This window comes from Pseudoliparis swirei, chromosome 3 (assembly GCF_029220125.1).
Source record: "Pseudoliparis swirei isolate HS2019 ecotype Mariana Trench chromosome 3, NWPU_hadal_v1, whole genome shotgun sequence".
NCBI classification, from domain to species: domain Eukaryota; kingdom Metazoa; phylum Chordata; class Actinopteri; order Perciformes; family Liparidae; genus Pseudoliparis; species Pseudoliparis swirei.
The window spans coordinates 23,187,335-23,201,464 of record NC_079390.1 but is presented as its reverse complement, the minus strand read 5'-3'; the positions used below and the strand labels follow the sequence as shown (position 1 = coordinate 23,201,464).

General features: G+C 43.4%; 1 protein-coding gene across 1 annotated transcript; it reads left to right on the top strand.

Annotated features, from left to right (window-relative positions):
- The first annotated feature begins 289 nt into the window (after positions 1 to 289).
- Positions 290 to 11,917, top strand: LOC130211004 (zinc finger protein 853-like). The gene is made up of 10 exons (XM_056441586.1): positions 290 to 622; positions 4,367 to 4,408; positions 4,601 to 4,657; positions 4,741 to 4,794; positions 5,563 to 5,618; positions 5,697 to 5,771; positions 8,140 to 8,293; positions 8,506 to 8,613; positions 8,734 to 8,794; positions 10,034 to 11,917. The coding sequence occupies exons 2-10, from the start codon at positions 4,406 to 4,408 to the stop codon at positions 11,413 to 11,415; spliced, it is 1,950 nt and encodes a 649-aa protein (XP_056297561.1). The 5' UTR covers positions 290 to 622; positions 4,367 to 4,405; the 3' UTR covers positions 11,416 to 11,917.
- Positions 11,918 to 14,130: the final 2,213 nt, after the last annotated feature.

Sequence of the window (14,130 nt, the reverse complement as noted above, 5' to 3'; positions counted from 1 at the left end):
ATATATATATATATGTTGTGTGTATGGGTGTGTATGCATGTATATTTATATATGTATATATATATGGTTATTTTATATGTTCTTATTTATTTTTTGTTTGTTTTTGTTATTTTATTAATTATTATTTGGTGATAGGGCAAGAAGGTATCGTCGTCCTGATCCACACTCCAGTCCAGTTGGTGGCGGCAATGCACCAGACAGTTGATTGCCAACCGCCAAAAATCCCAGAAGAAGAACGAAGCAAGCTGCCGTTAAACACCATCGAAGAAGAAGTAGAGCAGGTCGGACCTCGCCGCCCAGAACGAGTCTCAGTGACTATTCCAGACTAACCCGTGTGTGTCCTCGACCCTCCATGTCCACCTGAACCTGTCCGAGTGGACGCGGCGTGGTTTGTTTCTTCCGGATCGTCTCCTGGTGTCCTCCGGAGCTCATGACGTCAGCGTGCTAGCCGCGAGGAGACGGACACGAGTTCAGGACTGACTGCGGCTGCGTGAGAGATATCTGGGCTGTTTGAAAGCACGAGAGCACGAGGAGCAACTTTCTAGTTTGAAAGAGGAGCACGAGCGCCAACGGAAACTAATGGACGCTGTTTTCAACCCGGAAGTCCGGTTACAACGAGCAGGTTGGTTATCTTTGTTTACCACTTTAACCTGATGGAACCAGTTCTGGAGGAAGTCTTTGTAGAAACCTGAAATATGTTATCGTGTTATAAACTTCGTCTCCCACAGTTAATAATATTTTTAATCAACGTCAAAAACTAGCCGTCATCACCAGCTACTCGCTCGTTGTTGCGCTGACTCATGCTGCTAGCATAGTATGCTAACTCTCACGGACTCGTGGTCCGGTGAGACTTTTCCCTCGGTGGTTTTCCGCTGAGCTCCAGTAACTCTGGGTCATCTTGGGCCCGTAACCTGTTAGCAGAGGTGTGGAATGTACAGCGACCTGGATTAGACAGCAACACCCGCTTTAGCTCGTACCTGTGGAGCCTGGATCACTCCGAACCCACGACCATGGACGGATTAAGAAACCACGGGCCCCTGGGCCTGGACGTGTCAACAAGGACCCCCCCTCCCCCACACCTGAAAAAAAAAAAAGCTAATTTAAATGTGCTTTAAAAAAAAAACATCGCTAACAAAACAGTCCGTATGGAACAACGATACCGGAGCTGAGCAGACAACATAACGCGAATTATATGACCATGACATGAATGACTTAAGCCTAGCATATACCGGCTATGGCGCATCGTGTCATATCATCATATCAATACAAAGTTAATCACAGCTACTTCACGCAGAGGCTCTGGCTTAGGGGCCCCCTGAGCTCAGGGGCCCCTGGTGCCGGTAGGCTCGTTCGGTAATCCATCCCTGAGTAGGACTATTGGGGCCCTGTTACTGACATGAATGACTTAAAGGGTACCTGTAGTGCAAAACAACAACGTGCTACATCCATTCGGCGCATCAAATAAATCATATTTACCCCGCCGCTATTGTCAACAAGTCACGCATAGCCGGTTACATTTCTTTGTCAACATTCCGAGTCCGTGGGCGCAGCCATTTTGCTAGTTATTTACTCCAGCTCAAAGCTAACTATGACGTAGAGTCGTTGAAAGGAATTCAGCCAATCCGGAGCCACTTCTACACGCGTTGCTTCTTGGGATAGATCGGTGGCCTCAAGAATTACACAATCTATATCAGGGGTGCTCAATACGTCGATCGCGGCGACCTGCCAGTCGATCGCGCGTAGTATTGGTAGATCGCATGACATAAAAAATTGGCCGCCCCTGTCACTTTCTCTATAGCGCCACATTACAGCAGAAGCACGTCATTTCTGTCTCTCGTGTTGCGTTGACAGTCCTCTGCCCGCCGTCTCGTGCGTGAGCTCCGACACCGGTTTGCGCGCATCGGGACGGACGGAGCAAAGAAAGTCACTAGCACCCCGAACATGTCGGCGAACATTGGATCAATGAAAGACATCTCCAGCGCTGGCTTATGCGCGATGTAGCTATCAAGCTCACTCTTTTGTGTGAAGCAGATGAGGTCTAATGACACTATATCAGGGCTCTCAAGTCTCACGCATTGGCGTGAGACTCACGCATTCGGTCTTATCTCACGCACTCCGCCACACATCTAATTCCTCACGCTGAAAAAACCTCTCGCTGATTTAATCCTTGAATGCACGGGTACTCAATCGCGATCGATTGTTGAGTAGAAATAGTCACTAGCACCCCGTCGACAACTCTTTTCGGCTCGATGCGGCGCGCAACAGTCAGCTGTATCGGGTGCTGATGGAAATCTCACACTTGCCTGTCTTCAAAACTTGAGAGCCCTGCTATATCATCGGACATAAGTCCGTGCTCTTTACAACAAATGCACTCTATGTCTGTTTTCTGTGGCACATTTCCCACAACTGCACCAAGCGTCCGCGACTTGCGTGCACGGTCCGCACGGTGAAGCATCTGGACCGGCGGTCCTTCGGCATCAACTTCATCTGAATCATCGCTATCATCGCTGTCACAATTCACTAAATGGGGATAGTCTGCTTTTAAAGGTTCAAACAAGTATCCAGTTGCTGAATCAGACAATCTTTCATCGTCCATATTATCAATCTCTCAGCATTTGTTTGCGAGCGCTCGACGTTGTTTACATTGGTTTCTGAACACATCCGCTGTGGCTGGCTGTCGATCTATCAACGATCTGACGTCACACCACCCGCGACATATTCAAGCTCCAGTGCAATGTCGCATGTCGGAGTTGAGGACTTTGAACAGCCTAAACTACGTATTGTTATTGAATACTGGACCGTCAGTGCATGAATAACCTTTAGAAACACATTATCTTTTGATCTGGCTACATATTGTTTTGCACTACAGGTACCCTTTAAGCCTAGCATATACAATGTTAATCACAGCGACGTCACGCGCGGAGGCTCAGGCCCAGGGGCCCCCTGAGCTCATGGGCCCCTGGGCCCGGTAGGCCCGTTGGTTAATCCATCCCTGCCCACGACCGTGAGCTTTGATTGTTTGTTAAACTTCTTTCCATTAAATATTGTTACATTTGATCCATCTACTACTCTTTAACACCCAGTGTTTTATGAGTTCATGTTAAAGGTGTAACATATTCACATCATGTCCTCATACCTGCAAACTTGTCACCTTTCGGTGAAATTCACCGTTTTGAACTCAAAATAGGTCATCCACGTGAATCGTGGAGATCCAAAGAGTTTTTGTTTGGGGGGGGTCACCTGGCCCGCTGCCGTTGAGATTGCAGTGAGACGCGGAGAAAAGTGTGAAGTGTTGCTCTTCGCAATAAAACGTCTTTGATGGGACGTGTCGCGTCTCGGCCAATCAGCGTTCAGATGTCCACAGCGTTTGGGGGTTCAGGTTAGCTTGAATGTTAGCCGCTACATCTACTGCTGTCACGCTGCGGTGTAGCGATGCTAACAAAGTACCCGTCGTTAAACACGATGTGATTTAGCATATTTTAGTATCGATACTTCATTAAGAGAGCGATCAGGCGCCGCGCTGCTCCGTGTCGAGCTGTCTGCGCACACTGCGCTGCGCAGCTCACAGCGAGAGAAGAGGCGAGCTTTAGAGACTTCGGCTTAAAAAATAAAAGATGCCAGAAGTGAAATGTTTCAGTCTGTAAAGTTCTGTAACTCTCCAGCTGCTCATCCTGATGAACTGTGGATCATCTGGTCAGAGACTAACGGCCTCATAGTGTATAATCAATGCTATGATGGAACCATGTAGTTTCATTCATATCTGGCTGTATTAATACTCATATTACTGTCATTTGTTAAGTGTTGAAAAAGTTGGTAAAAAGTGAACCATACAGATGTTTTATTTATTACTATTATAGATAAATATACCAGTCTCGTAATTATGGTACCATATTGTTTGTATGGTGTATTGAATTCTGGTATCGGGTATCATGATATTTATGGCAGGTATGTAATATGTATAGAAGTTATAATATGAGTATCGTGACAAACAGGTAGAGACAGAACAGATTCAGGGAGAATCAGGCCAAAAAAAAGGAAGTTGGTTCATGAATGACTTTAACCATATTATATATAATGACAATGTATATTTGTTATTACTATCATTATTCATTATAGGGCTGAGTCAGAGCGGAGAACCTTTTGTTCTTAAACTGTTTATTATCATTATTTAGATTTGTGGTCAGAAGAATAAAATGACTGTAGTTGTGGTTCTAAAAGCTTTGAGGCTTCAAACAACGTGGATGTGGTGTGGTGACAAAAAAAAAAAAATTCACCTGCACCCCCCCGTTGTCACCTTTTTCACCCCTCATGAGTTTGCAGGTATGTGTCCTGAGAACTGTTTGGATAATCAATGATTTTTTTGCAGAGTGAAGACCTGGACGACCTGTTGGTCATCTCACGTGACATGGTGGGTACATTGGGGCATATTATTCATGCCTGACTCAATCATTATTTTTAAATATGTGGAAGTAGAGAATATTTGTCCCAAGTAATTCTTTTTTCTTGAGGAATGATATAGATTGTTTTAACTGCTTATTTGGTTTAGCTGTTGTGTGTTTCCATACATTTGAGTTTTATGACCTTCCCTCTCTCTTTACAGGACCAGCCTATCATTGATGGCGTCCCATCCGGGGACTCTGCAGCTCCTCCACAGCCAGTAAGATGCATTTATTTGTTAGGTTAAATGATGTATTCATAAATGTATGAACTGGCTGGCTAACCTTTCCTCTTTCTTCACAGGACCGGCCCATCGTCGATGCCGTGACAACCGGTTACACTGCAGCTCCACAGTTGGTAAGATGCATTTATATTTTAGGTTAAATAAACCATGTATTCATAAATGTATGACATGTCTGCTCCAGAGTTACACATGTCTGGCTGAGCTCAAGTTGAATTCATAATTCAACATAATTGCAGCTTAATTCGATCAGTGAACCAGTGTTACGGACTCTCGGTTAACTAGGGATGCACAGGCCGCAACATACAAAGAAGGGATACAGCTACGGGGGAAACAAACAATGAAGTTAAATACATAAGCAAATAAGGGGAGTTTATTTCACAGAGTTAGGGCTTCACAAAGGGTAGAATAATACAGAAGCAAAAGAAAAAGGCGTCAGGGTCTCCAAGGCCAACACAACAAACAAAACCACGATGCTATCTAGAAATCAAAAGATACCACTGACCTACCATAGAAGAAAGGAAAAACAATACTAAGCTCCCTGTCTGAGCACAAAACAGGAGAAAATTGACACAACAAAAATGGCAGAGAACCCCTACAAGCTTGACTCGAAAATACACATGGTGGCCTACACTTTGGCACCATGCCACGGAATGGTCACAGCTCAGAGGTGAAGAGAGAGGAACACTTAGTTAGGGTGTATATAAGCCCCGCCCACTGATTAAGTGATCCCTCTCAGGTGGTGTTGCTCCAGGCATACCAGTTCTGAAAGATAGCTCGACCCTCTTCCTGGAACAGGGCCGTCTCAGTCACGGGACGTAACAACCAGTAAGATCGTCTTTAGTGGCAGCTTCTCTAACCAGCTGCTCTGTGTGTGTCTCCAGGATAAGATATGTCTTACACCGCTGAAGTTCCAGACCCTGCCTTTAATTGGATACCTGTAAGTAATACACTCACACAGATGTACACCGATGTATATTGTGCTTCTTTCTTTAAACACAATCTTTCTATGAACTAGGCAAGGTGGACAGGCGGTGTATTTGCTTCCTCCACCGGCCGCCGTACCAACTGCTCCGGCCACCGATACGACAAAGTAAGTGAACTCTGCTGTTTTGGCCTCTTTCCCCGTTGATATAATTTCTCTACAGCTGTTGTTAGTGTAGACTAAGGCCCGCGGGCCGGATACGGCCCGTCTCCACATTTGGCCCGGCCCCCTGAACAATAACAGATGCATTATGATTAGGGATGCACCGATCTGATCGGCGCCGATATTCCCATTGTCGGTTTTGATCGGCGTTCTCAAAACGGCCGATCAGATGACGTAACATCTGCGAGAACTATCAGACGTTTCAATCGCCGCGCACCTCAACGGAGACGATGCGCCCGGCGAGGGCCGCAGAGTGAGAGGTCAGAGGATCCTCACCACCGGCGGCGTCCCGTCCCCGAGTTGAATCTCTGGGTCGACTCAGCCGACTCTCACATGTCTGAGCCCCTAGAGATGCTCACGGTAAACGCATTCCATCGGGAGCGCGCGAGGGTTTTGATAAAGTTAGCGGAAGGATTTAAGTGACAACATCCGGTTTAGCAAAGTTAGCGGAAAGAACCACATGAAACAACATCCGCTTTTCAAAATAAGATGTCGACAAATCATACACTAACATATAAAAGTAAACAATGAACTGATTTTGTATCTTTATAGATCGCTTCTGAGATTTAGCTTAAATTATGCTAACATTCAAACATTTTTACTGTACCAAGGAAGAGTTTATAAAAATAAGGCAGACTTTTGTATGTTAAGAAAAGTCCTATAAATAGATTTCCCCAAGAGTTCCAGGAAATGAATGATGCAGATGTGTTCCATACATATCTGAAATCCCCTATAATAGCAATCAAACAATTTTAATGTATCAATTAGGACATTTTTCAAAGTAAAAGTCCTAAATGTTTAAAGAAATATGTAATTTCTTTAATGTTTGAGTTGCTTTATATATGTATTTCCTCATAGTCCTAGGCAATAATGCTACACAATAAATAGAATGCTTCAATCGACACCGTGATCGGTATTATCAGATCGGCAGATACTGATTTCAGTGATCGGCACAAAAAACCTGATCGGTGCATCTCTAATTATGATTTATTTTTTCAGTCTGGCCAGTCAAATCCTAGACTTTTTTCTGTGAAGAACAGAGAGGGGTATTTGGTTATTTATTTCATAAACAGTGTTATTTATTTCCTGACTTTTTTCTGTCACGATCCCGGACGGGGTTATTAATATTTGGTTATGTGTGGCTTTCTGGAAAACAATACATGTTTACATTGAGGCACCCCTGCGATCGTCACACTGTTAGTTACAAACTGACCCCCATCAGAGAAGTGACAAGTTATGTGGCCCTCACATGATAAAGTTTGGGGACCCCTGGTGTAAAGTGTCAGTTATTTGTTTACCAAGTTTCCTACATGAATAATATAATTTGTCTTTTTTAAATAAAGAGCAGCGTGGACAAAGATCAGGCATGAGAATCCCTCACCTTTCGGCAAAATTCGCCGTTTTGAAACCAAAATGGGTGACTTGCGTGAATCGTCTAGATCCGAAGAGTTTTTGTTTTGGGGTAGGGGGGGGGGGGTCAATTGGCCGGCCGTCGTTTTTGAGATTGGAGTGGGACACAGAGAAAATGTGGAGTGGTGCTCTTCGCAATAAAACATCTTTGATGGGACGTGTCGTTTTCGGCTTTAGAAATAAAAAAAGATGCCAGAAGTGAAATGTTTAAGTTCAGTCTGTAAAGTTCTGTAACTCTACAGCTGCTCATCCTGATGAACTGTGTATCATCTGGTCAGAGACTAACGGCCTCATAGTGTATAATCAATGCTATGATGGAACCATGTAGTTTCATTCATATCTTGCTGTATTAATACTAATATTACTGCCATTTGTTAAGTGTTGAACAAGTTGGTAAAAAGTGAACCATACAGATATTTTATTTATTACTATTATAGATAAATATACCAGGATTGTATTTATGGTATGCTGTTTTTATGGTATTGTATCAGTATCATGATATTTATGGCAGGTATGGTATAGAAGATCGTGACAACCGGGTCGAGGCAGAACAGACTCGAGGACCAGAGTCATGGCTGAACTTAAGACTTAAAGACTTGTTCACACCAACAACAAAAAAGGAAGTTGGTTCATGAATGACCATATTATACACAATATTACTATTATTATAGGGCCCGATCACTGACTTGGTGTCAGACTGGAGGACCTATAGATTATCATACAACGTCCAACATCGATGTTGGATGTTTGTGGAAGTCACCAGCACCCCCCCCCTCCCCCCGCGCGCGTGCCCCTATCCTTCTCACCTTTTTCACCCCTGACCCATTTTCATGCCTGAAAGATGCATTTCGCCATGTCTTGTATCTTCCTAAAATGCTTCTGTTATTGTTCTGTATTCCTACAGAAAGAGAAAGCGCTTCGAGCAGCACCATGAGGGGCCGTACGTGAAGAAGCCGCCCAACGCCTTCATGTTGTTCATGAAGGAGCAGAGGCCGAACTACGCGGCCCAAATGAAGACGAGCGGGTGTGCTGTGGTCAACGGCGTTCTCGGGCAGAAGGTACGCGTGTTTGCTCTGCGACGCTCTCGCTGCTGCACAACCGTCATGACAGTTTGGTAAAACACTCTGCACGTGTGCTTGTCAATATTTTCCTCTGACTCTAAATATTCACAGCTTGACAGCAACTTTTGATAATGCAAACTGTTGGGACACAAATGCACCGTGGGAGTTTGTGGGAGCCCGCTCTCATTAACGTTGTCCTCTTTCCACAGTGGAAGTCTCTGTCCGAGGACGAGCAGGCCAAGTACTACCAACAGGCCGACGTTCAGAAACGCCTCCACGCTCAGTGCCACCCTGACTGGACCTCCGGCAACAACTACGTATGCACAACTCATGTTGACGCCAGAATGCTAGAGCTCATGAAGCGAAGTCACTGAAAAGGTCTTGTTCTGATCGGCACATGTCGGGTGGAAAGTCTAAGGTGTTTTGTTTTTGTGTAGGGAGTAAAGCGAAAGAGAGACCGGAGCAGGGCCGGCAAACTGGCCACCAAACTGTCTAAAGGTAAGACAACACGGATGACGACTGTAATGACAGGCCCCGTTTGGACTTGGATAGATCATAGCCTGTCGACATTAGGGTTGGGTAACGAAAACCCATACAACCGGTGCCACCCGGACCGAAACTTCTTTGGTGACTCCGCCCTGTCAGCCGGTTACGATAGCCTCTCATTTAACTTTAAGTGGAGGCATGTGTGTGACAGCGTGCACCCTGCGGAGCACATGGAGACCGATGATGACGAGCAGCCGTAACTCAGATTAGTACCGTTCATAAAAGTAGGCCAACAAAGAATAAATTAGCCATTATAACCATGTTTAAGCTAGCTCGTAGCTACGAGCGCAACAGTCTGATACCTGTTTTTTGTCAGTGCGGCCATGGTAACGGCTTTTGCAGGGAATATGGCCGAAGAGGTTTTTAATGTCCTCATTGTGCTTTTTTTTTTGTCACCGATATCGTCAGAAAAAACACAAACGAAACCCATCACTAGTTACTTTACTACACCTCAGAAGTATATATTGTACTTTTGACGGTACGACATCAAGGAGGTAAACATTGTATTTGTTACAGTCCTACATCACAGGGGTACGTGTACTTGTACTAAAATTCAGAGGGACATATTGTACATTTTACTGTACTAAATTTCAGAGGTAAATATTGTAAGTTTTAACCTACTACATTTCAGAGGGACATAATGTACTTTTTTACGGTACGACATCTCGGAGGCACATATTGTATTTTTTACTCTACTACATTTCAGAGGTACAAATTGTACTTTTTACGGTACTAGATCTCAGAGGTACATGTACACCTCAGATACATATGTTAGTTTTTAGTGTACTACACCTCAGAGAAATATATTTTACATTTTACTGTAAGACACTTCAGAGATACATATTGTGAGTTTTACTGTACCAGACCTCCGAGATACATATTGTACGTTTTACTGTAAGAAACTTCAGAGATACATTGTACTTTTTACTTTACTATATTTCAGAGGTACATAACGTACTTTGTACAGTACTACACGTCGGATTTACATGTACCTTTTACTGTACGACACCTCAGAGGTACATGGTGTACTTTTCAGATGACAGTGTGTCTTCCGCTTTCTTTTTCATGACGTTTATTTGTTCAGGTTCTCCCCTTTAAACCCCTATCCTCACTCGGTGATAAACCTCTTGAATATTATAGTTCAATATGAGATTCTTAAGATGTTTAAATGTATTTTATTATTCTCCACAGACATTCAGCAGCTGTTGATCATTAAAGAGGTTCTCCCTGAGCGACAGGACTGGAGCTCCAGTCTGGAACAGGAAGAACCAGAGCCCCCACACAATAAAGAGGAACAGGAAAACCCAGAGCCCCCACACAATAAAGAGGAACAGGAAGACCCAGAGCCCCCACACAATAAAGAGGAACAGGAAAACCCAGAGCCCCCACACAATAAAGAGGAACAGGAAAACCCAGAGCCCCCACACAATAAAGAGGAACAGGAAAACCCAGAGCCCCTACACATTAAAGAGGAACAGGAGGACCTAGAGCCCCCAAACATTAAAGAGGAACAGGAAAACACAGAGCCCCTACACATTAAAGAGGAACAGGAGGACCCAGAGCCCTCACACATTAAAGAGGAACAGGAGGACCCGGTGCCCCCCCGCATTAAAGAGGAAAAGGAAGAACCAGAGCCCCCACACATCAAAAAGGAACAGGAGGTCCCGGAGCCCCCACACATCAAAATAGAACAGGAAGACCCAGAACCCAAACACATTAAAGAGGAAAAGGAAGAACCAGAGCCCCCACACATTAAAGAGGAAAAGGAAGAACCAGAGCCCCCACACATCAAAAAGGAACAGGAAGAACCAGAACCCCTACACATTAAAGAGGAACAGGAGGACCCGGTGCCCCTACACATTAAAGAGGAACAGGAGGAACTCAGGATCAGCCAGGAGGGAGAGCAGCTTCAAGAGCTGGAGGAGGCTGGTATCAAGTTCTCATTCGCTCCTGTGAAGAGTCGAGATGATGAAGAGGAAGCTCAGTTCTCAAAGACAACACAAACTGACCATGGAGAGGCAGAACATTTGAAAGCAGGTGGAGAGGAAGTCGGATCAGATCCAGATAGTCCTTCACAACAAACTGCTGAGGAGACTTCACAATCCTCTGAATGTGAGTCTGGAAGCATTGAAGATTGTAAGGAGAATCAGGAACCTCAGTCACATTTAAACCCTTTGCAAAACAAAGAAGTACCTGTAATTGATGTTGACTGTAAAACTGGAAAAACATCAGTCAGCTCCTCTGAATCTGCTGGAAGCAGTGGCCACAAGAGAAAGCCCAAGAGACGCTCTGGAGCCAAAACAGGAGTGAAACCATTCATTTGTGCAGTTTGTGGCAACAAATTTGGACGAATGCGTCATGTTAAAGAACATGCAATTGTTCACACAGGGGAGAAACCGTTCAGTTGTTCAGTTTGTGGTCAAACATTCGGACAAGCACAAAGTCTGAAACGACACTCGGGTGTCCACACAGGAGAGAAACCATTCAGTTGTTCCGTTTGTGGTAAAACATTCAGACGAGGGCAAAGTCTGAGACAACACTCAACTGTCCACACTGGGAAAAAATGTGGTTAAATACTTTAAAAACTGGAATGGTTCATGCAAACTCCACATTAAGTTTATTCAGCTAAGATGAAGCTGCACATCAATTTATTTTCTTTGGCCTCTCATGATGCCTCCTGCCTGGTGGGCTGGCCTCCTGGCGCCGTGGCCCTGTTGATGCCCTCTCCCTCTCCTCTCCACCTCCTGTGTTCATGGATTGTAGCGTTTTGGGTCGTGGTCCATGCCTGGTATGAACTATTCATATATTGTCAGATTCATTCAATGTGTTTATGTAACTCTTACACTGTTCATCTGTACACATGACATCTATTGTTCTGTCCATCCTCTTCCTTCTGAAGGTTTCTTCCCTTTTTCGCCTGTGAAAGTATTTTTTCTGTTTTGGGGGATTTTTTTCCTGATCTGATGTTTGTTCAAAGGTCAAGGATGTTGTATTTTTACAGATTTCAAAGCCCTCTGAGGCTAATTTGTAATTAGTGATTTTCGGCTATAAAAAAATAAACTGAATTGTATTGAACCTTTTTGTTGATAATTTGACACTCCTGGCTCTCTCTGCCACCCTACCGTTCTTATAATTGTGCTATCAAGTTGTTAACGGGTACCACTTCTCCCTCGAGTCGCTTTTAATTACTGAAAGCTAACTCTTTCTGCTTCACTTTTCAAAGTCAAACTTTGCAGAGAGACTATTCACATACTGTCCTATTATCTTTGTCAGTTTAAAGTTTTGTTGTTTATCCTTCCAATAGATAACCATCCTGAAAGTGCTTCTTTTTTCTAAGTGAACCTGAAACTTCTATTTTTGCTCTGTTTCGTCTTTATTTACTCTCAACCAGTAACATATAAACTAGTATGTATACATCTGAACAAAAGCTCATGTGTTGCCTTTCATTATAACCAACATAATTCAAATAGCCTTTGTGGTTGCAGAGATAGACCCTTTTTATTTTGGATTTGTTATTTCGAGCAAAAACCAAAGAATAGGCACTTTTTAAAAAACTTTATTTTGTTATCAATGCTTATAGTTCGGGCTGAATCAGGTTCACCTGGTCCCGCCCCATGATATGCTGCTATAGGCTTCTGGGGGATGTTTTAGGATACACTGAGCTGCTCTCACACAGACACACATACACACTACTCTGCAGGCTGGCCCTTGACCTCTTAATTGTCTCTAAAATATAACCTTACTGCTTTAAATTCAACATAGTATATCTACCTAAATATAATACATTGAGGTCATCGGGTGAAATCCCTTGTACCATCCTTAAAGCCATCTTTAAGTTAATTTGTCATACTTTCAATCAACTTCAAAATGTGGATCATTTTCAAATTCAAAGAAGGGCATTTGAATATGAATACCCTCAAGTTTGGAACCGATAGCTGCAAGTTAAGGGGGCCCAAGAACAGGTCCAACGGGTCAAATTGGGCCTTATTCTCTTGTATTTGCATATTGTGACTACAGCCCGGGGGGAAAAAGCTACGCTCTGACATGTTTACCCAATTTGACCCTTTGGACCTGTATGTGGGGCCCCTTAACCGGCGGTCAGCGCTCAGTGTGGCCGCAGAGAACAACCTGATAATTTAAAAAAAAGAAAATAAAAGAGTTTCCCCCAGCACTAAGTCTTCACGCCAATCCATATACGCCTATTGCTGTCATAATACGCAGACGATACAACATATGAAATAATAATAAATAAGACTGGTGTACACACTTTTTCCAATTCATAAGCATTGTAGAAAAGCAAGACAACAAACAGCAAAGATCAATGATTAGAGATGTATTACGGAGAACACAGTTGGCATTAACTTATTGAGTTAATCTACAGGGCAACAGTGAAGAGCATCCAACACGGGAAACCTTATTGCCCTGCTGGGAAAAGGAGAGGAGGGAGACCAGAAGCTTTGGATGGACAGAAGTACTGAAAGCAAAAGAAATGAACATTGACAAATTAAACTTCAGTCCAACAGTTCCATTGCCAGCAAGAGCACCGTGGATACTCCCGGAGGCAACAGCAGACTTTGCATTACTTAAAAAGAAGAGCAAGGAGAGAGGAGGATAATGTCCAGACATTACAAGCACATATTGACAGATACAACAGCTATGTCCAGGTCCATACAGACACATTAAAGAATCTAGGGGACACGCTATACGAGCTGTTATAGTGCCAGAATTTGTTGTAAAGACAGGGGAAATTATTACAAAGGGAGTCAGAGGACACAAGACCACTGAGGGCCATCATCTATTGGGACTCCAGTTCCTCATGAGACAGCACACAGAACAGTCATTCAGACCGGAGACCGGACCTCCTCATTGGAATACAACAAACACGATACAGAATTCAAATGATGGGGATGCACGTGGTGTTTTTACGGGTCAGCTTCAGTAAATCAGAGACCAAAAGTATCATTCAAAAGAGGTTAAAGGAATGGTGGCAGAAGCACAACTATATATATATATATATACAATGTATCTCATATATATTTACATACAGTATATGTTGTGTGTATGTGTGTGTAATATGTATATTTATATATGGGTATATGTATTAATACATATATATATTATATGTTCTTATTTATTTATTTATTTTAGTTTAGTTTGTTTTTGTTATTTTATTAATTATTATTTCGTGATAAGGCAAGAAGTTATAGTCGTCCTGATCCACACTCCAGTCCAGTTGGTGGCGGTAATGCACCAGACAGTTGCTTGCCAACCGCCAAAACTCCCAGAAG